The following is a 25,012-nucleotide window of genomic DNA, read 5'->3' as shown; positions in this document are numbered from 1 at the left end:
CCATGTCGTAGGAGTTCATGGGCCCTAAGAGAGGACCTATTACTGTTGTTTTGCTAAATAGACATATTGTTAAACCGACTTCTGATTATGTTTATACTCACAGATTAACCTCAACCTTGTCCAAATAAGCTTCTCCATGCAGTGTTCAGCAATTAACATAGCGACTCAGAGTCAAAATTCTGATTAAATGTCTATTGATGGCTTGGTCCTAGGTGGGAGTTCTAAGAGAGTTTTCCAAGGCTCTGGGAACACTTCAAGTGAGTTGGCAGAAAGAATGAAATAGTGGGAGCACAGAAAGGAGTGCGGTGAGATGTGCTTTTCTGAACACTGCATGACTGTTGTAGTCTTGAACTCAATACAGATAGAGTTGTTTTTGCAAGAGGAACACAAGTGTAAGCAGACAAGATCACTCAGTATTCTGCCAGGCAGCACTAACTGGCATGAGAGGTTTAAATAAAACAACAGTGAGTAGCAGACAAATCAACACCAATGATAACATCAACAAAACAAAAGGTCAGAGGACATGCGAGTGGGAGGGCGTGTGCTAGAGGGTGTTCTTGGGAGTGGATGTGATCAAGCTACAGTGTATAATGTATGAAGTTTTCAAACAAATTTATTTAGACCTGCAGAACCAGACACAGATCTCCACTGTGGTTACTGCACAGCAGCTGCCAGTGGTCCTGATCTTCTTTTGAGTCTCTCCTACACGGGACTCCCCTGATTACACTTTATCTCATCCAGGTGGTGTGGAAACAATCTACCTGAACTCTCTGTCATTACCAACCCCCATACCTTAAGCATGCAATCCTGATAGTCCTGCTGCTGCTTCAAAGTGATCATAGCCTTCTGGTTCTTTTCTGTTTGGCACTCACTATATCATAGCACTGTCCCCACTCTAGCACAGTCATATGGAAATGAGACACAATTTTTAAACTACACATTCTCTGTGTGTTTCCTGACACAGCTATTGGCCAACTCTGGTCAACCCACGGCTGCATGTATCACGTCTATCCTCCAAGCTCACCCTGTGCTCAGGCTCAATCTAGTGAGTGTCCTTGCCCCTGCCCTGAATGCACCCTCTCCAATACCAGACCCAGCCCAGGTCCTACTAGTAGGATTCCAGCCCAGGCTGGAGAGGTCCATCTCCACTCTTCTTAACTCCAGATCCAGGCTGTGTAATACATCCCATGTGTCAGTACAACTCGGTATGTCCATATCAGACATAGAACAACAACAACAGCAACAACAACAACAGCAACAACAACAACAACAACAACAACAACAGAATAAAACCCATATGCCCAGGTCTCATTGCAACAACAAGAACAAAAGTTAAGACAACACTTGCTGTTTCCCAGTCCACCAGTCCATAGAAACATTCTCCAGTGAGAATTACCAAGTTTTCTGTAAAGTTCTTGAATTTTCTACTTACACCCTACATTTACATGATTCCCACCTTTCCCTAGTCCCGGTGCACTTCTCCTGAGTCCTCTCCTTCCCTCTCACGTTTAGAATCTTTTTTCTTTAATGTCTGTCTTGTCTTGAGTTCCTTCCAATGAAGATGCTGAGATGAGGTTTGTGTCCTGGTAAAAATTTGGAGAGATCAGTTCACAGTTGCACTGGTCAGGATACTGAACTTAGTGGCAATCATGGATATTATATTGTTAGGGAGTTTTAGAAGTCAGAGACAAAAAGCTTAATGAAGTTGAAAAGAATGAACTCAGGGAGAATAGATGCCCGAGTTATATATGCAAGAGAAAAAGAATACAATGCCAAATAAAATAACAATGATTTAAAAACTGAATTCAAATGAGATATAAATATCAAAGGAAACTCAACTAAATTGAAGATCAACTTGAAAAATTCAACAACACAATTACAAAATTCAAAGAAAGCCTTATAAGTAGAACACATCAAGTAGAGGATAGAAAATAAAGCATGGGAATTAGACCACATAAGTAAAAATAAATTGGTAAAACTCAAGGGGAACTTATAGGAAATGTGGGGACACCAGGTAACGACAAATCTTCTATTGATAGGTAAAAGTGAATGGGGGGAGGGGACTCCCAGGTCAATGCACAGACCAAATCTTCAATAAAATCATAGGAATCAGGAAAGACCAACTCACTCAGATAGATACAAGAAGTACACTGAATACCAAATAGAAAGGAGCAGAAAGACAACTTCCCACAACAGAGAGTTACAATACTAAATACACAGAGCATAGAGAGGTTACTGAATGTTACAAAGAAAAAGAGCCATGGCACATAAGTCACATCTGATGGCAATGTCATCAGACTGGTATCAAGCCAGAGAGAGGAAGCCAGAGGAATTAATGGATTTCCTAGTATTGGTGGATATGGAGCCTGCACTTTTCATTTTCTGTAACTAGGCAAGGCTTTCAGATGTGGGACTGGGAAACCAACCTACCCAGAAAACCTTTGATGCACAAGGTGTCCTGCCTGCAAGATGTGCTTGAGGGAGTGGCCAATCAATAAATGTTCTAACTTGAGGCCATGGCCACAAGAGGGAGCCCATGCCTACAGGACCTAGATGGCCAGGAATTGGAACTTTGATGGCCCAGAGACCTAGGGTAGAACCAATCATGATCAAAAAGCAAGGAATGTCAATGAACTGATTTTTAATGATATTCTGCTGTACTCAGAGATTGGTGCCTAGCCCGATGACTATCAGAGAGTCTTTGTCCTGAAGCTGATGGGAGAACACACAGGGAAATATTACAGAACCCCAAATAGACTAGACCAAAAAAGAAATACCTCTCGTCACATAATAATCAAAACATCAAATATACAAAACAAAGAGAAGATACTAAAAGCAGTAAGGGAAAAAGGCAAAGTAACGTATAAAGGCAGACCTATAAGAATTACACCAGATTTCTCACCAGAGACTATAAAAGCCAGAAGATTCTGGACTGATATCATGCAGGCCCTAAGAGAACACAAATGCCAGCCCAGACTACTATACCCAGCAAAACTCTCAATCAATATTGATGGAGAAACCAAAATAGTCTATGACAAATCCAAATTTACACAATATCTTACCACAAATCTAGCACTTCAAAGGATAATTGGTGGAAAACTCCAACAAGAGGAGGGAAACTACAACCTAGATAAAGCAAGAAAATAATCTTCCAACAACCCTAAAAGAAGGTAGCTATTCAAACATAACTCCACTGCCAATAACAAAAATAACAGGAAACAACATTCATTTTCCTTAATATCTCTTAATATCAATGGACTCAATTCTCCAATAAAAAGGCATAGACTATCAGATTGGATACATAAACAGGACCCAACATTTTGCTGCATACAGGAAACGCACCCTTGTGAAAAAGACAGACACTACCTCAGAGTAAAAGTTGAAAAACAATCTTCCAAGAAAATGGCCCCAAGAAACAAGCTGGAGTAGGGATTCTAATATCAAATAAAATCATTTTTCAACCAAAAGTAATCAAAAAGATAAAGAAGGACACTTCATATTCATCAAAGGAAAAATGTACCAAGAGGAACTTGCAATTCTGAACATCTATGCTCCAAATGCAAGGGCACCCACATACATAAAAGAAACTTTACTAAAGCTTAAAGCATACATTGCACCTCACACAATAATGGTGGGAAATTTCAACATCCCACTCTCAGCTATGGACAGATTGTGGAAACAGAAACTAAACTGAGACACAATGAAACTAACAGAAGTTATGAAGCAATTGGATTTAACTGACATCTATAGAACATTTCATCCTAAAACAAAAGAATATACCTTTTTCTCAGCATCTCATGGTGCCTTCTCCAAAATAATTGGTCACAAAACAGGCCTCAACAGATACAAAAAGATTGAAATAATCCCTTGTACCCTATCAGACCACCATGGACTAAGACTTGTCTTTGATATGGACAAAAACAATGGAAAGCCCACATACACGTGGAAACTGAATAATGCTCTACTCAATGATAACTTGGTCAAGGAAGAAATAAAGAAAGAAATTAAAGACTTTTTAGATTTAAATGAAAATGAGGACACATCATATCAAAATTTGTGGGACTCCATGAAAGCAGTACTAAGAGGAAAAATCATAGCTCTAAGTGTTCACAAAAAGAAAATGGAAAGAGCATACATTAATAACTTGACAGCACACCTGAAAGCATTAAAACAAAAAGAAGCTAATATACCCAAGAGGAGTAGTCGGCAGGAAATAAACTCAGGGCTGAAATCAACCAAGTTGAAACAGAAAGAACTATACAAAATATCAACAAAACGAGAAGCTGGTTCTTTGAGAAAATCAACAAGATAGACAAACCCTTAGCCAGACTAACCAAAGGGCGCAGAGACAGTACTCAAATTAATAAAATCAGAACTGAAAAGGGAAACATAACAATAGAAACAGAGGAAATTTAAAAAATCGTCAGATTCTACTACAAAGGCCTATACTCAACAAAATTGGAAAATCTGGATGAAATGGACAATTTTCTAGATAGATACCAGGTACCAAAGTTAAACGAGGAGCAGATAATCCATCTAAACAGCCGCATAACCCCTAAGAAATAGAAGCAGTCATTAAAAATCTCCCCACCAAAAAAAGTCCGGGGCCAGATGGTTTTAGTGCAGAATTCTATCAGACCTTCTAGGAAGACCTAATACCAATTCTCTTCAAACTATTCCACAGAATAGAAACAGAAGGAACAATACCCAATTCGTTCTATGAAGCTACCATTACACTCATACCTAAGTCTCACAAAGACTTAACAAAGAAAGAGAACTACAGACCAATCTCTCTTATGAATATTGATGCAAAAATACTCAATAAAATTCTCTCAAACTAAATCCAAGAACACATCAAAGCAATCATCCATCATGATCAAGTAGGCTTTATTCCAGGAATGCAGGGATGGTTCAGTATTCAGAAATCCATCAATGTAATCCACTACATAAATAAACTCAAAGAAAAAAACCACATGATCATCTCACTAGATGCTGAGAAAGCTTTTGACAAAATTCAACATCCCTTCATGTTAAAAGTCTTGGAAAGATTAGGAATTCAAGGTCCATACCTAAATATAGTAAAAGATATATACAGCAAGCCAGTAGCCAAGATCAAACTAAAGAGAGAGAAACTTGAATCAATCCCACTAAGATCAGGGACTAGACAAGGCTGCCCACTCTCACCCTACCTATTCAATATAGTATTGGAAGTCCTAGCTAGAGGAATTAGACAACAAAAGGAAGTCAAAGGGATACAAATAGGAAAGGAAGAAGTCAAAATTTCACTATTTGCAGATGATATGATAGTATACTTAAGTGCCCCTAAAACTTCCACCAGAGAACTCCTAAACCTGATAAACAACTTCAGCAAAGTGGCTGGATATAAAATCAACTCAATCAAATCAGTAGCCTTCCTCTCCTCAAAAGATAAACAGGCTGAGAAAGAAATTGTGGAAATGACACCCTTCACAATAGCCACAAATAATATAAAATATCTTGGAGTTAATCTAACCAAGCAAGTGAAAGATCTGTATGACAAGAACTTCAAGTCTCTGAAGAAAGAAATCAAAGAAGATCTCAGAAGATGGAAAGATCTCCCATGCTCCTGGATTGGCAGGATTAATATAGTAAAAATGACCATCTTGCCAAAAGCAATCTATAGATTCAATGCAATCCCCATCAAAATTCCAAATCAATTCTTCATAGAGATAGAAAGATCAATTTGCAAATTTATTTGGAACAACAAAAAACCCAGGATAGCGAGAACTATTCTCAACAACAAAAGAACTTCTGGGGGAATCACTGTCCCTGACCTCAAGCTATAGTACAGGGCAATAGTAATAAAAACTGCATGGTATTGGTACAGAGACAGACAGGAAGATCAATGGAATAGAACTGAAGAGCCAGAAATGAGCCCACATACCTATGGTCACTTGATCTTTGACAAAGGAGCTAAAACCATCCAGTGGAAAAAAGACAGCCTTTTCAGCAAATGGTGCTGGTTCAACTGGAGGTCAACATGTAGAAGAATGCAAATCAATCCATTCATATCTCCTTGTACAAAGCTCAAATCCAAGTTTATAAAAGACCTTCACTTAAAATCAGATACACTGAAACTAATAGAAGAGAAGGTGGGAAAGACCCTAGAATACCTAGGCACAGGGGAAAAGTTCCTGAACAGAACACTAATGGCTTATGCTCTAAGATCAAGAATTGACAAATGGGACCTCATCAAATTACAAAGCTTCTGTAAGGCAAAGGACATTGTCAATAAGACAAAATGGCAACCAACAGATTGGGAAAAGATCTTAACCAATCCTACATCTGATAGAGGGCTAATATCCAATATTTACAAAGAACTCAAGAAATTATGCTCCAGACAACCATATAACCCTATTAAAAATGGGGTACAGAGCTAAACAAAGAATTCTCAACTGAGGAAACTCAAATGGCCGAGAAGCACCTTAAGAAATGTTCCACATCCTTAGTCATCAGGGAAATGAAAATCAAAACAACCCTGAGATACCACCTTACACCAATCAGAATGGCTAAGATCAAAAACTCAGGTGATAGTAGATGCTGGCAAGGATGCAGAGAAAGAGGAACACTCCTCCATTGTTGGTGGGATTGCAAGCTGGTACAACCACTCTGGAAATCAGTCTGGTGGTTCTTCAGAAAACTGGACATAGCATTACCGAGGATCCAGCTATACCACTCCTGGGCATATACCCAGAAGATGCTCCAACATATAATAAGGACATATGCTCCACTATGTTCATAGCAGCCTTATTTATAATAGCCAGAAGCTGGAAAGAACCAAGATGTCCCTCACCAGAGGAATGGATACAAAAAATGTGGTACATTTACACAGTGGAGTATTACTCAGCTATTAAAAATAGTGAATTTGAGAAATTTTTAGGTAAATGGATGGATCTAGAAATTATCATCCTGAGTGAGTTAACCCAATCACAAAAGAACACACATGGTATTTACTCACTGTTAAGCGGATCTTAGCCCAAAAGCTCGGAATAGCAAAAACTCAACCCAGAGACCACATGAAGCTCATGAAGAAGGAAGACCAAGAGGGGATGCCTCAGTTCTACTTAGAATGAGTAACAAAAATTCTCAAGGGAGCAAATATGGAGACAAAGTGTGGGACAGAAACTGAAGGAAGGGCCATCAGGAGACCATTCCACCTGGGTATTCATCCCATGTACAGTCACCTAAGCTAGACACTGATGTGGATGGCTGGAAGTGCATGCTGTCAAGAATATGATATAGCTGTCTCCTTAGAGGTCTGCCAAAGACTAACACTTTCAGAGGACGATGCTCACAGTTAACCACTGATATGATCAGGGGTTTCCCAATGGAGAACTTAGAGAGAAGACTGAAGGAGCAGAAAGGACTTGTGACCCCTGGAGAAAAGCAACAATACCAAATAACCAGAGCCCCCCAGGGTCGAAACCACCAGCCTGGGAGCACATAGGGAGGGACCCATGACTCCAGCAGTATATGTAGGGGAGGATGGCCTTGTTGGGCATAGGTAGGAGAGGAGTTTCTTGGTCCCATAAAAAGGGAACACAGAGTGGGGGGGGAATGTGAGTGTGGAGAGGGGGTGGTGGTGGGGTAGGTGCAGGCACTGCCTCATAGAAGCATGAGGAGGGGGCATGGAATAGGAGGTTTCTGGGTGGTGGGGGGAAGTGGGATAAGGGGATAAAATCTGAAAGGTGAATATAATACCCAATTTTACCAAACTTATAAAGCCTTTGATTAACATTTAAAAAATTGTATAAAAGCAAAAAGGAGGAGTGAGGATGGGATAGGGGTTTTCTAGGGAAGGTAAATAGGGAAAGGGGATGGCATCTGAAATGTAAATAAAATGTAAATAAAAAAAGAGCTGGCTTGACCCCTATGCCAACCTTCTCAGAGACCTCTCCATGCCTAACTCTCTCCACTACAGCTTGATGGTGCTTCTTTCAGAGGACCATATAGGAACCTGAGCATGCACTTCTGTAGAACATAGTGTTCTCCTGTGTTCAGTTAGGGGTTTCTGAAAGCCGTCCTGTTCCAGCCTCTCCTAGAGCCTGTGAACTCTTTTGACATGAGGCTAGCCTGCTCATGGAAACCTTGGCAGGAGGGCTCAGTAGTTATGAAGGGGTCACAGAGTGATGGGTTGGGGTTCTTGGTGTACTTACCTAGCAAAGAGTCCCTCTTTGGCTTAGGTCTGTTATTCATCTGCTTCAACGGAACATAATGGTCTGTAATGGGGTTGGTGTGTATGTCCTCTTCATCTTTACAGCAAGCCATCCTTTTGTCACTTTTCTGCTTGGACTGAGATTTTTCCATGGTGATAGAGCTCTGGGATACTGTTTCTCTGAGCAGTTGTGCTCTTATTGCTTCAAGACTCTCTTCTGTTGTTCCAAGCAAGAGTCCAGTTGCTTCTTGTTTCTGGCAGACGCTTCTTTCTGGAAATGGGTATTCAATACTGATAGAGGAGACCTGGTAATAAAAGAAAGCAGACAAACCTCTACAGGGTCAGATGGGCCTTTGATCAGAACAATTGAAAGACACAAGTCTCTCCTGAGGAGTGGGTACTGTGTGTCCAAGTGCAGGGGCTTGGGCTTCATAGGGCAGAAGAGGGAACTCTGGGACAGGAGTGTTTAATCGTGAACATGTTCTTTAACATTTCACAGCTGAATGATGCTGGTGCCTGTTCTAGGTACTGTGTTGACTTTCCTGAAGACAGGTGTGCTAAACATTATACTGTGTTGGGGGTTTCTTAGCTTGTCTAAGGTTCTTCTTTTAGATCATTAAGGTTATTTATCTCACCTTAAGGACACACGAAAAGAATCATGGGTGTTTCCTTTTACTGATTGTTTCCTGTGGGAAGATGATGATGGAGGTAAGCCTGGATCCTGTACCTAGGGGTTAAGGGGTGTGTATGTTGTGGGTGGACTTCATGTGCTGCAAAGAGATTTTTAGCTTGATCTGCTCTACTGGATCAGTCATGTGATTGATGCCATTCCCTTCTGGAGAAACCTTTGAAACAGACATTACACAGGAGGCTGTGAAGTGTACAATGAGATTGAGGATAGGGGACCTAGTAGGCTCTAGCCAGGGCAGCCATTGTCCTAATGTGGACTGAGTAATAACAGTGATTGGATCCAGGTGGACCTTATGCATAATTTTTAAAGGACAGGATAAAACTGATGTATGAGGATAAGGAGAAATGGAGAGATCAAGGGCAGGAGTTGAGTCAGAGGGAACCAAAAGCCCATCCTTAGGAAGACATTATTCACTACATTTTGCTTATGGGGGGGTCTGGTCCTTCACTAAATCTTTGGGTGCTGTTCACCCCTTGGGTTTGTTGGGTTTGTGGGTGCATAGCAGTATTGTTCCTGAAGTAAGGCACTAGCCCCACAGTAGCAGTGTGCAGGAGATCTAGCTCTCTTTAACCTTGGAGAACCACAGCAGGGAAGACTGGCTCAGCCTAGGCAGAGAAATCGATGGAGACAGAGGAGTGGGAAGGTGGGCATCTAGAGAGTGGGGAAGTGTAGACGTAAGAAGAAGGAGGGATGCAGGTCAGAGCGTGATGGTTGGGAGGATAGAGGATGCAAATCAAGGGATGAGGGGTTGGGGGTTCTGGGGTACCAAGGACAGGATGGTAGGAGGATAGAAACACAGGGATGAAGGATGCATCAAGGACCATGCAGGACATTCGCTATCCCAGTGTCCTCATCTTGTTCCTTTTCTAATGTCCCACTCTAAGGAGATCAATATTTCAGCCATTACTGTGACCCAGTGTATGGTGGGAAGATACAGGACAGAGGTGGAGTAAAGGCTCAGTCGAAGTTCAGGCTATCTGGTTTGATAGATTTTTAGAAGTCTTCTGTCCCTGGGTACCACACAGGGGGAGCAATACTGAGCCAACTAACAATTTGATGGAAGGCACATTACCCAGAGAAAGCCAAAGAGTCACAAAGGGGACAGACCAACACAAGACTTCTTAGAGGCCCTGACGTAAGGATAAAAGGAACATTAGTTTTGCACCCTTGTCCAGGAGTGGACTTGGTAAGGCTGGTTTAACACTGAAGCCTGTGCCTCAGAGAAGTCAAGATTATAGTATCTGGAAATTCATTCTTCCCTGTGTGCACTGTGGCTATCAATCTTAAGGCAACTGTGTTGAGGTGTCTTGTGTTTTCTTCATTAACTTTGTTTAACGTAGCTCCCTGGGGACCTTGATTCTCCCACACCACCCCCTGTAAATTTTGTATATGATACTTGATATATATCACATCCATGAATACCTCATCATTCTGGATCCTTATTCCTGCAAATTCAGGGTAGACAGGAGGGTGCAGGATAGACTATGACAGGAGCAGACACATGAACCATACAGGTGAATCCAGCAGTCTATCATCCATCAGAGCTGACCTGCAGACTCTCCAAGCAGAGGCTGGGGCCCTGGGCCCTGGTTTTCCGGACAAGGTCCCATGTCTGTCACAGTATGTTTTAGTGGAATGAGGCCAGCTCTTCTCCTCCCACAACTAAGTGTTTTGGTGGAATATGGGTCCCACTACTCACCCTGCTCCTGTATGAGGCCCACTGTTGTGTGTGTCCTTGAATAAGGGTTCTCAGCTAGGAATGTGTTCTGCAAAAGTGAAAGAGACTCTGTCCCATTTTCAGGAAGGCAGGCATCAGAGAGCTGCAGATGTACTTCCTCTAAACACTGGGAGCGGAAGTTGAACATGATTCAGCTTGTTTCCTGTTAAGTGTCTGCAGATGCCTGGGCTGGAGGAGTCAGGCTGAGAGCTTCTTCTAGGTTTGCAGAAGCCCTGTCTACTTGACCACAGGACTCATGTCTGAGCCCAGTTCCCTCCTCCATTAAATGTGGAACACCAGGTTTGTCAACAGGTCCCAGCTCAGCAATAGCTCCTGGATCCCCCCAGATTTGTGCTCTGGATCTCTGGGCTTCTCTCCTTCCCTGTAGCCTGCCCAGTCCCAGGCTGTTCATTTCAGTAATGCATCTTAGGCCACAAACCCTGTCTAATTTGTTATTTTTTTTTGGCTCTTGATGTCTCCTAAATGTCACATTCAGGGTTTCTCTGTGTAGTCCTGGCTGTCCTGGAACTCACTCTGTAGACCAGGCTGGCCTCGAACTCAGAAATCCGCCTTTCTCTGCCTCCCAAGTGCTGGGATTAAAGGCGTGTGCCACCACCGCCAGGCAGGATTTGATTCTTATCATCACCATATATTTCTTCTGTAGGTGTGTGCAGGTTCATATGCAAATGGACTCATGTGTGTGTCCTGAAAGCTTAGGGACTTGGTTAGTACAGCTAGGCAGCTAACCCAGAACACTTACTGTTTCTCCTTTCTGAAATCTGGCATTACAAACCTGTAACCATGCCCAGCAGGCATTTGTGAGGATGCTGGGGATCAGAGCACAGGTCCTCAAGCTTGCATAGCAAGTGCTTATCCTCTGAGCCATCTCTCCAGCCTCCAGCACCATCTTATCCACACTTCTGTTATCTGACTCACTGTTCAAGGAGTGTGCTGGTCCAGCCAGTCTCCTGGATCTCTCCCCAGCATCCTACCTCTCTGCTGGTACTGTCGTCCATTCTCAGTCTTGAAGCCAGAGTCACACATCTAATAGTGAATTAGTTACATATTTTCCCCATTTATATCTTACAATCCTCTCTATCTTGCTCTAAGTGACAAACACGTTTCTTCCAGTTTTTACAGGGCTCTATGTGACCTGCTCATTCCCACCTTGCTCACTTTTTGGTAATAAATCCTACTTCAAGCTTCTTACTTTTTCTGTCATGGTTTGCTGCTCTACCTTCCTATTTCTTTGAACACACCAGGAACGTGCTCACCTCAGGACCTTTGCACTGGCTTCACCATTTTCTTGAAATGATTTCCCACAGGTCAGAAGTTTGTTACCTGCCTTCTGCCGCCCTTCCAGCGTTACCCTCCTTTACTCTCCTGCTGACTCTTGTTACCACCCAACACCACAAACTGGTTTGCTTTCTGTCATGTTGTCCTGCAATGAGAATGGAAGCTCTTGGCTAACAGCACTTGGCCTTTTGTGGTGATTGTTAAGGCCTGTATGTTTTAAACTAGGTATATTTGATAAGCTATTCAAGAATACACTAAAATAATTTAAATTGTGTAATTATAGGATAAAAACACTGCCAGGAAAGGTGATTAATTTACCATAAAACATCATGATTTGATTTATAATCTTAGTCTGTTTTGAGGTTTGGCTCCAAAAGTCTGAAGATCACACACATGCTCCATGGACTTTGTACAATCATTTCCAACTTCTCTTTGACTGTTTAGACTTGAGACCAAAATAGAAACAATAAATAAATTTAAAGATCATTTGTTTAAATAATCTAATAATATGTTTTAAGTAAGGTTTAATAATATACATTTTTATATTTAGTCCGTATCTGTACATACTGTGTACAATCATTTTTTTCCTTTTTTATTGAATATTATATTTACATTTCAGATTTTATCTCCTTACCCCATTCCCCCCACCACCCAGGAACCCCTTATCCCATCCCCTCCTCCTGCTTCTATGAGGGTGTGGCTCCACCTACCCCCCCACTCCTATCTCCCCACTGTCGAATTCTCCCCCCCCCCCCGCCCCAACTTGGTATTCAGCCTTCATGGGACCAAGGATCTCCACTCCCATCTATGCCCAACAAGGTCATCCTCCCCTACATATACAGGTAGAGTCATGGGTCCCTCCCTACGTGCTCCCAGGCTGGTGGTTTAGACCCTGGGGGGAAGGAGGGGGAGGGGAGGAGGAGGAAGGGAGGGAGGAAGGGCTCTTTTGGCAACTTGTGTGTGTGTGCATGTGCATGGACAAAATGTAGCAGTAGAGTTCCCTGTTATCATGGCGGATCTGAAAGGATCCACCACTGGAGGATTAGATCTTATGAGGCTTACAGGATTAGGTTTTGTTGTTGTGCTGAGAGATTGAATTACCATTGTTCCTAAACTATGTGGTGTTTTTCTTCTGGAGGCAACTTGACTGAATATGAGAGAGAAAGGTACAGCAAAGCCTGGGTTTGCATGATGTGTGTCTCATGTGCTCAAAGGCCGTGGGGGTTTGAAGCATGGAAATGGGCGTGGTAGTGACCCGACAGTGGGAACTTAGAGAGCCGAGTGGAGAGATTCTGGAGCTCTTGTCGGTGTTGAACCTTGGAGCAGGAACTTGGATGTCGGCTAAGCTGGGAGCTAGCTGGGCACATCATTATTAATACCTCCTGCTACAAGGCCCTTTAATAATTAATCGACCAATACTTTTAGGAGTGGGCAAACTTTTGTGGGAAGGGGTAACCATTTTTTTCTGGCCAGACCTGTTTGAGGCTGAGTAGTCATAGTGGTCAGTCTTAGTCTTCTAGCATCTATAACTATAATTTTTGAAAAAAAAGTCACTGAGCATGTTCCTGTAGCTCTGTAATTTATCACTCAGAAGATAAGCATGAGAATCAGGAGCTCAGGCCCAGCTTTTCCATATGGGGAATATGAAACCATCCTAGGCCACAATCAGTCTATCAGTCAGCCGGTCAGTCACTCGTTATCTCAATCAACCAACCAAAAAACAAGAATAAAAATTGTTGCCCAACCACTTAGAAGGGGGAAGAAAATACTCACAGGAGGGAGAGGAAAGGAGGAACCTGGGTAGGAGAGGAAAGGGTCAGAGGAAAAGGGAAACAGGATTAGTTATGCAGGGGTCTAGGAGAGAAGTCAGGGGGCCAGGAGAGTATATGAAAATAAGCAGCCTTGAGGGATGGGAGGTTGGGGAACTCAAAGAGTCCACCTCCAGTAGATAGACAGGACCTCAAATGGAGGGGCTGAGTTACTAACCCACAATCAAAATTCCTGAGCCAGAACTGTTCTTGTCTAAAAGAACTACAGGGACAACAATGGAGAAAAGTCTGAAGGAAAGGTGGTCCCATGACCAGCTCAACTTGGGATCTATCACATGGTGGGGCATCAAGGCCCAACACTATTACTGTCGCCGTTGCTCCTCTCTGACCAGCAGAAATAAAGCACAGCAACACCGAGTTCCTTCTCCAAGCAGTTTATTCACACTTTATGATACAAAAATAGCACATTCTCCCCTTCCACGTCCGGCTTATATCCCCTTAAGGCCAGCCAACAATTCTCAGCCACGTGGCATAATACTATGGGCACTCTACTATCGAAAGCTTCAAATTGTTTACATATTCCTAATAAGGCTTGTTTTTACAGGTACAAGCTTTTGCCTGGCTGCCTGCCAGGCGCCATCTTCTGGGCACGGCTCTCCACATATTACTGATGCTTTCATGTGCTTACAGACAGGAGCCTGGCAGGGCTGTCCTCTGAGAGGCCCTACCAGCAGCTGACTGAGACAGACACAGATACTTACACCAAACCCTTGAACTGAAGTTGGAGACCCCTATGGTTGAATTAGAAGAAGGATTGAAGAAGCTGAAGGGGAGGGTGACCCCATAGGAAGATTAGAAGTCTCAACTAAAGAAGACCCCAGGGAGCTCCCAGAGACTGAACCACCAACCAGGAGCTTACATAATCTAGTCCGAGGCCCCTGGCATATATATAGCTAAGGTCTGCCTGGTCTGGCCTTAGTGAGAGACAATTCACTTAATCCTCTAGAGACTTGAGGCCCTGGGGAAGGGGGAGGCCTGATGGGGAGGCACCCTATCAGCGATAGAGGATGCAGGATGGACCATGGGAGACACTCACTATCCCATGTCCTCACTATCCCAGGTTTCTTTTCTACTGTCCTACTCTAAGGAGATCAATACTTCAGCCATTATTGTTACCCAGGGTAAGGTGAGAAGATACAGGACAGAGGGGGAGTAAAGGCTCAGGCTAAGTTCAGGAGAGCCTCTTTGAAGGAATCTTTAGAAGTCTTCTGTCCCTGGGAAGAATAACACAAGGGGAAGAATACAGAGCCAACTAACAATTTGATGGAAAGTACATTACCCAGAGAAAGCCAAAGGGTCACATGTATGAAGGGGACAGACCAACACAAGACTTCTTAGAGGCCCTGATGTAAGGATAAAAGAAACATTAGTTCTGTGTCCTTGTCCAGGAGTGGACTTAGCAAGGCTGGTCTAACACTGAAGCCTGTGCCTCAGAGGAGTCAAGATAATAATATCAGGGGACCCACTATGACTCCTGTGCTGTGGTTATCAATCCTAAGGCAACTGTGTTGAGGTGTCCTGTGCTTTCTTCACTAAGTTTGTCTAACTTAGCTCTCTGCAGATCTTGGCTCTCCCACACCACCCCCTGTAAATAGCTTATATGATACCACACGAATATCATCATCATCATCATCATCATCATCATCATCATCATCATCATCATCATCCCTGGCCCTCCCTCTGAATATCTCATCATTCAGGACACTTATTCCTGCAGATTCAGGGCAGACAGGAGGGTGCAGGATAGGTTATGACAGGAGCAGGCATGTGAACCAGACAGGTGAATGCAGTGGTGTATCATCCATCAGAGCTGGCCTGCAGACTCCAAGCAGAGGCTGGGCCCTGGGCCCTGGTTTTCAGGACGAGGTCCCCATGTCTCCTACATACTCCATAGTGGAGTGAGGCCAGCCCTTATCCTCCCACAACTAAGTGGTTTGGTGGAATCTGAGTCCAACTATTTACTCTTTTATGGTGCCCACTGGAGTGTGTGTCCTTGAATAAGGCTTGTCAGCTAGGAAACTGCTCTTCAAAGTGAAAAAGGCGATGGTCCATTTTCAGGAATGCAGGTGTCAGAGAGCTGCAGATGTACTTCCTGTAAACACTGGGAGTGGAAGTTGAACATGATTCAGCTTGTTACCTGTTAAGTCTCTGCAGATGCCTGGGCTGGAGGAGTCAGGCTGAGAGCTTCTTTTGGGTTTGCAGAAGCCCTGCCTGCCTGACCACAGGACTCATGTCTGAGTTCAGTTGCTGTCTCCATTAATGTGGGACCCAAGGTTTGCCAACAGGTTCCATCCAGGCCAGCAATAGCTCCTGGATTCCCCCAGATTTTTGCTCTGGATACTTTTGCTTCCTCTCCTTCCCTGTTTCCTGCCCAGTCTCAGGCTGTTCATGTCAGTAAATGCATCTTAGGCCAAAAACCCTAGGTATTTTTTTTAACTCCTGAAGTTTCCTAAATGTCACATTCAGGCGTTGATTCTCATCAACACTGCATTCTTTCTCTGTAGGTGTGTGATGTGTGTTCATGTTCATATGCAAGTGGACTCACGTACATGCACATGGATGTGACCTGAAAGCTTATGGATATGGCTAGTCCAGCTAGCCAGCTAACCTGGAATAGTTCCTGTTTCACCTTTCTGAAACCTGGGATTACAAACCTGTAACCATGCCCAGCAGGCATTTGTGAGGATGCTGGGGATCAGAGCACAGGTCTCAAGCTTGCATAGCAAGTGCTTATCCACTGAGTCATCTCCCCGGGCCCCGGCACCATCTTATAAACACTTCTGTTATCTGAGTCCTTATTGTGGCCAAGGAGTGTGCTGGTCCAGCCAGTCTCCTGGATCTCTCCCCAGCATCCTACCTCTCTGCTGGTACGGTCGTCCATTCTCAGTCTTGAAGCCAGAGTCACACATCTAATAGTGAATTAGTTTAAATATCTTCCCCACTTATACCTTTCAGTCCTTCCCGTCTTGCTCTAAGTGACAGATTCTTTCCAGTTTTTCACAGGGTTCTACATGACCTGCTCATTCCTGCCCTACGCACTTTCTGGTAATAAATCTTACTTCAAACTTCTTGCTTCCTTTGCCATGGGTTTGCTGCTCTACCTTCCTATTCCTTGAACACAGCAGGAACGTGCTCACCTCAGGATCCTTGCACTGGCTTCACCACTGTCTTGGAATGACTTCTCACTAGTCCAAAGTTTGTTACTTGCTTTCTGTAGCCCCCTGGCCCCAGAGTTCCTTCCTTTTTTCCCTTGCTGACTCTTTTTACCAGCAACATCACAAACTTTTTTCCTTTCTGTCATGTTGTCTTGCAAAGAGAATGAGAGCTCCTGGCTGACAGCACTTGGCTGCTGTGGTGATTGTTAAGGCCTGTATGCCCATGAAGTGCCTGAGAGTATCAGTACAAGAGATGTTCATAGTCTCTGAGAGGTGGCCTTTTAAAAAATACTAACATTTATTTATTGTGTGCTTGTGTGAGTATGTCTGTGTTGTACATGTGCATGTGAGTTATATGTGTTTATGTGTGTATGTATATGCTCATGCCATGGTGCACATGTACACATCAAAAGACAACATTCAGAATTCAGTTCTCTCTTTCCACCACATAGTGTCCTGTGATTGAAACAGGGCATCAGGCTTGTTGCAGGTGCCTGCTGTGTCCATGTTTTGTGTGTTTGTTTTAAATTGTATTGTGTGGGAATTTCACATCATGTAACCCAATCCCACTCTCTTGCTCTCAGGGCTGGTTCATTCAAGCCCATGTCATCAGGGCCAGCTGTGCCCTGCTGCCCAGGTGAGGTGCAGGGCCTGCTCTCCCAAGTGGTGCAGCAGGTGAGAAACAGGGCCAGTTGTCATTCTCTCCAGACCCTGGGCTCAGCTTTCCAGCCTGACATTGGTGGCTGTAAGAGCAGAGCCTACTCTTCTTTGCTCACACCCTCAGGTTAGCCTGCAACCCCCCACATCAAGTGCCAGCTCTACTGTGCTGTGCAGGCCAGGTGCAGGGTTCACTCTCCCAAGTGCTGCAGCAGGTGAGGGGCAAGACCAGCTCTCCTGCTCTCATGACCCCAGGGCCATCTCTCTTGCCAGTTATAGGGGTATGGGGAGGGGAGGAAATCTTTCCTTTCCCCAAGCTGATGCAAGGCAGAGAAATTCAGTGCCATGTCATTTGCCCAGGGCCAGCTCTCCTGTGCTCTCATCATGACTGGCAGCTGTATCATGTTCCCCAGGTGAGGTGCTGGCCCTTCTCCCAAGTGCTGTAGCAGGGCCATCTCTCTCACTTTCATGAACATAGGGCCTGGTTTGCTGCTTGCTTCAGGAGGTGAAGGAATAGTTGGAGAGGGAGAGGAGTATCTCCCCCCTCATCCATGCCACTCTTGGGGAGACAGTGGCAGTGCCAAATTTTCCATACTCCCCTGAGTACTCCAGCTGGCTAGGGCAGATTCTGGCTCTGATGCCCTCTAGGCCTGTTCTCCCAAGATGTCCAGGAGAAGAGTGGGGCCAGTTCTGCACAACCCTCAGAAATCAGTATGTCCCTGGACAGCAGCTCAGACCAGTGATTTCTGTCTGGTCTTTGGCGGTAATTCTTCCCTGCTACTGAAGGACCATGGATCCAGATGTGGCCTCAGAGGCAGCACAGGACAGGACACCACCATGGTAACAGGTGGCATCCCTGGCTACTCACATCAGACTGATCCTCACTACTGTCAAGTCTCCAGTTCTGCCTCTCTTCATTGTGCCCACATCCCCCTGTTTCTCTTTCTCTTCCATTTCTCCACCACTTACTTGCTCCTCTTAGTGGCCTGAGGGGCTTGAGTGTCTGGGGTGGTGTCAGGTTTGGTCTCAGAAGTGTGATGCCCTGCCTATGCTTCATGGCTTTGGACAGGGGTCATCTCAGGCATGGTCTGCTCCCCATGCTCCTGACTTACCCACATACTGCTGCTTGGTGGTCATCTCAGGCTAACTCCATGTCCGGGCCCCATGGTGGTTGTCTAGTGCTCACTCTTGCCCCTGCCTTGGCTATCTCCCCACCTGGGCTAGCTCCCCACTCTGTGAGTACACAGGACTTTGTTGTCTTGGGCATGCTTTGTTTAGATTGTGTTAGGTTACTAATCATTCAAAAGTCCATAGGTCAGAACATTGAGCCTAGACATAGGCTCTATCTTCTCTGCCACCTACTGACCCACACATGACACAGCAGCCACACCTGCAGGTGTTGTGGGAATCTTTTCCTGGGACAACATGATTGGTAGAGAATGGCAATGTCCATTGTGTGTGGTGCCATTCCTAAGCAGGTGGTCCTTGGTCGTGTAAGAAAGCAGGCTGAGCAAGCCCTGGAGAGAAAGCCAGTGAGAAGCAGTCATCTATGGCCTCTGCTGCAGTGTGCAGCCTTTGGTTCCTCCCGTCTCCTCAGGAAAGACTGTAAGCTGTACAGTGAAGTGAATGTGTTCCTCCCCAAGCAGCCTTGTTCAGTCCTGGTGTTTATCTTTGTAACAGAAAGGAAATGAAGGCACATGTTGTGTTTCAACAAATTTGGCTTCAAGATGAAGATTTCATCTCAGACAAAACTGCTATACTCCAGTGACTGAGCTATCTTGTAAGAGATCTGAGACATTTCTTCTTTTGTTTTGTCTATTCTTAATTTTACTTTTCAAACTTTTATCTTACTCAATATATTTTAATCTTTCAGAACAACACAACTTCTAGAAACAATGAATAAAAAAAATTCATCCTTCCTTAAACCCTAGGCAGCATTTATTCATTTAATGTATTATGAATAGCCATCAGGCTGTTCTGGGATCCTGTGGTGGTTTGAGTAAGAATGGCCTCTGTAAGCTCATACATTTGAATGTTTGTCCCTAGTTGGTCTTCAGTGCTTTTGGAGCTGAGTGCTCTGCAGGGTGAGAGATCAGTCTTCCACATGTTCAGTTTCTGCAGCACCACTTGGTAACAAGGATTCTCTTGGAGACTGAATACTTTTGTGGCCAATGAGTGTTTACTGCTGGTCATTTTATGTCAGAGTTAACCCCTTATTTTTTCATCTAAAACATTTTAACCCAAAACATTCTCATTCAACAGAATGTTTTAACCCAACTATATTTGATAAGTTATTCAAGAAAACTTTAAAATAATTTGAAATTGTGTTATAGGACAAAAACACTGCCAGGAAAGATGATTATTTATTATAAATCATCATGGTTTGATTTGTAATCTTTCACTGTTCTGAGGTTTGGTTCCCTGTATATTGCTGTCTGTAAGAAGGTGAGGGCAGGTGAAAGATAGAGCCAGTGATTGGGCAGGTGAAAAAGAAGGCTGGCTGTGAGTTTTAGAGGGAAGAGAGAGAGAGAGAGAGAGAGAGAGAGAGAGAGAGAGAGAGAGAGAGAAAGAAGACAATATGGAACCTAAAGGAGAGGAAGACAAGCCAGATCCATGTGGCTTGAAATAGCTACAGGTAGCTATGGATATAATAGAAGAGCAATAGAATAATATAGGTCAATTCGTCCAATCTAGGTGGGCAGCTTGTATCAATATCAGTTGACTTTTGAGTTCTTTGTGTGGGTGTATTGTGGGATTGAGAATTTACTTTTATAAATCTGACTAATAAATTATGAGCCTCTGGAATTTTCTTGGGTTTAGAGTCAGTCTTCTCAGACCGGCTGCAGGGAACATATGACTGGGAATGCATTCAGGTAGGTGGCAAGTGAATGTTGGGAGAGTGGGTGGGTTGAGGGGTGGGAGGGCAGGAGGGGAGGAATTGAAGACCACTGCTTGGGGATAGCCATGGGGGTGGGGAGACCCCAGTGGCTGGAGAATAGCTGGTGATAGTGTGGATTGTATTTTAATAATTACATGCAACATATGGTATCCAGAGTGATTAGTCAAGAATCCACTAGAAATGTAAGATTCTTAGACTGTGAGTTAAAGATTTATTTCTTAGAAAGCAGAGAGAAGTCACACATGTGTGTGATTCTAAATAAAGGTGCAAAGATAGACCCAGTTCAGGCTCTGAATTCCTCTGCTGTAAATAGAAACAGCCTGCTTATAAGAATAAAAGAAGTCTAATTTAATTGTTTTAAGGTTAGAAGAAGTCCTTCCTGTTTGAACCTGTGCTTGGAGCAGACCGGGGGCACTGGCTCTGCACCCACTCCTACAACACCCAGAGGGAGCTGGACTCCCAGGTACACTAACATGCCCAGGATCGCAGGTGAGGCTTCAACGCCCAGAGTAACTCAGACCCTCAGGATCCAGGGATGTAGGAACCCCCACCCAGCCAGAGACATGGGTTCCTTATGGTTTGAAACTGTGCCTTGAGCAGACCCGGGGTGCTGGCTCTGCACTCTCTCCTACAAACCCAAAATAAGCTAGGGGTCTGACTCCTAGGTGCTCTGACACACCCAGGGTTAGAGGATCACAGGATCAAAGAGGAAGCTTGACTCCCAGGAGATGAGACACACCCAGGATCACTGGAGCTCTGACACACTCAGGATCACAGTTGAGGTCACATCTTTCCCAACACCTGGCATAACTGAGACCCCGACAGGAACCAGGGAAACATGAACCCCAACTCAGCCAGAGGCACAGGTTTCTTCTGGCTTGCACCTGTGCCAGGAGCAGACCCAGGTCTCTGGCTATCCAGCCACTCCTGGAATACTAAGAGAAAGCTTGACTCCCAGGAACTCTGACACACCAAAGATATCAGGTTCACAATATCCCAGAATCACAGAGATAGATGGACTCTGAGGAGTTCTGAAACAACCAGGATCACAGAATGGACAGGCAACAGAGACAGCAAAGGGCAGTTAGCACTAGAGATAACCAGATAGTGAGAGGCAAGCACAAGAACATAAGCAACAGAAACAAATGCTACTTGACAACATCAGAACCCAGTTCTCCCACCACACCAAACCCTGGATACTGCAACACACCTGAAAAACAAGATTCAGAACAAAACCATCCAGGATCTAAAAATGGAAATAGAAACAATAAAGAAAATACAGAGTGACAATCCTGGAAATGGAAAACCTAGAAAAGAGATCAGGGGTCATAAATGCAAGCATCACCAGCAGAATACAAGAGATAGAAGAGAGAATCTAATCTAATGTCCCACTCCAAGGAGATCAATACTCGTGCAATCTTGTGCAAATTTGTGTCCACTCTGATCATCCAAGATGGCTGAAAAAGGCCTGAATAGACTTACTAGCCCCACTGGGTGTCTTCTGAGATGCTCAACTCACATGAACATCTGGCTGGGGAAACCTAGGGGGAACATTTGGATCCCCAAGAGTTATCCTGAAAACAGTGCTATCAGAAAGGAAACTCATATGGCCACTGGTTACAGATGGAGAAACTAAGGACCAAAGAAAGTCCAGGTGGATCAGGACTCTAAGGAGAGTGCTCACCAATGTCAGGATCCCAAAGAGACCCTGCCAGACTTCTCCAGGAGGTCCAAAACCAGGTGAGGATGGGTCTCCTTCAGAGCTTGGTAGAACTGGTCTTTGCAGGCTTGACTCCAGGATCGGCTGAAGCTGAAGAGCTTTCTCATCTTGTCTTGGTTTGTGGTCTCAGCCCGCACTGCCTCATAATCTTCTTCACTCAGCACCAGATTATGCAGCTTGTCCAAGAGAGGATCCACTGATGTCACTCGGGCCACCAGCTGCTCCCGATGCTGGTCCATGAAGTGTATCAAGGAAGGAGCATCTAAGGGTAAAGATGAGAAAGGCTCTGAGCAAGGAAATACTCCTTTGGGATCTCTGACTGACTGCCCACTTCTTGATCTTTTCCTGTAACTGTTCATTTCTTCAGCACCCCTAGCTCCCTTCTTCCTCTGGAAGGGTAGTTCAAAATTAGCATTATATACTTGACTACCAGTATCAGTGTGACACTCTGCATAACCAGGAGTAGAGGTTCTAGGTAGGGTATACATTTTGTGACGGAGTAGTGGTATTGCCACCATGGAAGCAGGAAGGGGCATGAGAGGCACTCTGCCCTGAGTATGAGCCTCTCTTATATTCTGGTGAGCTTTGTAAACTGAGGCTAACTCCTTACTTTCTGTCCTTCTCCCAAGGATCAGAGGATGTATCATCAGAATAGTATTGGCTTCTCTAGCCTTTTAGAGTTTTTAACTAACCTTTGGGGGCTGAAGTTATCCTAGGTAGAGCAGGTCTGAGGTCTCCTGCAAGAAAAGAAAGATGAAGCATTTATAATGATGTCCATACCTACACTTAGAGCATTCTATGAAACTCCTACCCATGCCTGGGATTTTGAGTATGAACTACAGAGATTCTGATATAATCTGTAAAGTCAACAGTTTATCAGTTATCCAGGGCATCTTAGGCCTAGCCCATCATCATAGTGAGAATAGACCTGAAAATGAGCAATAGACACTTCTCACACATGATCTTAGACTCAATTTTATCCTCAACTGAATTTTTCCTTTTTATTTTATTTTTTTATTTTATATTTTATTTACACTTCCCGATTTCCCCTCCCTAGAAAACCCCTATCCCATGTCCTCTTTTCCTTTTATACATTTTTTTAAGTGTTAGTCAAAGGCTTTATAAGTTTGGTAATGCTCAATCAGAAGTGTAACCCAATACCCAACCTAGATATATAAACCATCTTTGACTGGTGGAACACATGAACATCTGCCTCCATGCCCCCTCTCTTTCTCTCTCTCATCACCTAGCTTCATCCTCTCCTACTTCTCCTCCTCTCCTTCTTTCTTCTCCCCCTCTCCTTACTTCTTCTCCTCCTCTCCTTACTTCTTCTCCTCCTCTCCTTACTTCTTCTCCTCCTCTCCTTACTTCTTCTCCCTTAGCTCCCCAGTGAGGTACAAGATAGTCCTAATACCCATCATTTTGTTCACTAACCAGAACCTCTGTTGTCTCTCCTAACTAAAACACTTAGTTCTGAACCTGGCTTTTTTCTTAGCTTTAGAATGAATGTCAGCTGAAAACCATCCACTCAGATCTTTTCTCTCAAAGTAAATAGCCAGGATTGGCTATGAGACTATAAGTTTTCAACCCCGTCAGAAATCTAGAATGACTGAGTTAACTGAAATTATGGGAAACACTAAGCATAGCTTCTAAAACTTAGCCTATTTATAGAGACCACGGAACACCTGGAAAGCCCCTGTACTACCAAACGTTGGAGCATCAAATCTTCAGTCTTCTGGCCCAGAATCATCTGACAGACCTTAGTGGTGCAGAATTATTAATGGCTGATTACTCTGTCTAGGCAGATATAATCAGTTGACTATTCTGCAAGTGTGTCTTTTTCTGGACAGTAATTTGTCTGTAGATGGAAAAAGGCAATTCTGCCTAGTGGCTGTCACCGCACAACTGGAGTAACTCTAAGGATGCTCAATTTCTTCTTAGAACCCACGACAGGAAGCTGAAAGGAGCAGACAGGTCTCTAATAAAAAATGAACAGTAATATAGAAATATTTATAATGTCAATTCTATGGACTTCTGATGTTTTGAAATCCAAGTAATGTTGTTAATTCCTCTCAGCTATTTCTAAATAAAATATGGGAAACACCCTAACAATCCTCAACTGAATTTTTTGTGGACGAGAACCAAGTCCCTTTCGAGATGGCTTAAATCATTTTGGTAAAAAAGATCTTTTTGTCCTTGTTTGATTTTGTATACTCACATATGACAAACTTGTGTTCTGGATTTGATGGTAGAATTCAGGTGAAGCAAGACTGAGCACAGGGGAATAGTGAGTGAATTTCATCCACAAGTGAAGGAGATTAATAAACTGCAGCTCATGAATAAGCCTCAAAGGTTTGAGAGGTCCCTGCATCCACTGTGCTTTAACAGTTTATGGAAGTCAGCTCAAGGACCCAGTTTGTCATATTTGGAAGCCCTGATTCCTTTGGTGTGACACAAAGATGATATGGGCTACAATCCACTCTTGGTGGACCATCTTGGTGCATCTTGATCTGTAGATAAATTGGAGCATCTATGAATGAAGAAAGTGGCAGAGTGACAACGAATTTTAAAACCAAGATGTAAGACTGGGGATAAAAGTGGGCCACGATTATAAGCTTCCAATACCCGAATATTCTCCTGTCTTAGTCAGGGTTTCTATTCCTGCACAAACATCATGACCAAGAAACAAGTTGGAGAGCAAAGGGTTTATTCAGTTAACACTTCCACCTTGCTGTTTATCACCAATGGAAGTCAGGACTGGAACTGATGCAGGTCAGGAAGCAGGAGTTGATGCTGAGGCCATGGGGAGATCTTACTTACTGGCTTGCTTTCCCTGTATTGCTCAGTTTGCTTT

The 25,012-nt window shown here is 43.8% G+C and overlaps 1 protein-coding gene, 1 non-coding gene and 1 pseudogene across 4 annotated transcripts in view; all 3 read right to left on the bottom strand.

The window, feature by feature from the left end:
• LOC117710284 (NACHT, LRR and PYD domains-containing protein 1a-like) overlaps positions 1-8,346 on the bottom strand; it is a 39,485-nt pseudogene extending 31,139 nt beyond the window's left edge. The window contains exon 1 of the transcript XR_013110802.1: positions 8,196-8,346. The product of XR_013110802.1 is annotated as an NACHT, LRR and PYD domains-containing protein 1a-like (transcript). The remainder of the gene's footprint in view (positions 1-8,195) is intronic.
• A 5,773-nt stretch (positions 8,347-14,119) lies between these two features.
• Positions 14,120-25,012, bottom strand: part of LOC117710283 (NACHT, LRR and PYD domains-containing protein 1b allele 3-like) — a 56,392-nt gene continuing 45,499 nt past the window's right edge. For both annotated transcript variants that reach the window (XM_034505030.2, XM_076936406.1), the window contains exons 13-14: positions 22,851-22,895; positions 14,120-22,420 (exon numbers count right to left, since the gene is read on the bottom strand). In XM_034505030.2, coding sequence (XP_034360921.1) covers positions 22,128-22,420; positions 22,851-22,895 — 338 coding nt within the window. In that variant the 3' untranslated portion in view covers positions 14,120-22,127. The remainder of the gene's footprint in view (positions 22,421-22,850; positions 22,896-25,012) is intronic.
• Positions 18,820-18,948, bottom strand: LOC117712198 (small nucleolar RNA SNORA17). Its single transcript, XR_004607263.1, has one exon. It is a non-coding gene; the product is annotated as a small nucleolar RNA SNORA17 (small nucleolar RNA).

This window comes from Arvicanthis niloticus, chromosome 6, assembly GCF_011762505.2.
Source record: "Arvicanthis niloticus isolate mArvNil1 chromosome 6, mArvNil1.pat.X, whole genome shotgun sequence".
Lineage (NCBI taxonomy): Eukaryota > Metazoa > Chordata > Mammalia > Rodentia > Muridae > Arvicanthis > Arvicanthis niloticus.
The sequence above is the reverse complement of the archived record's forward strand: the minus strand, read 5'-3'. Positions and strand labels throughout refer to the sequence as shown.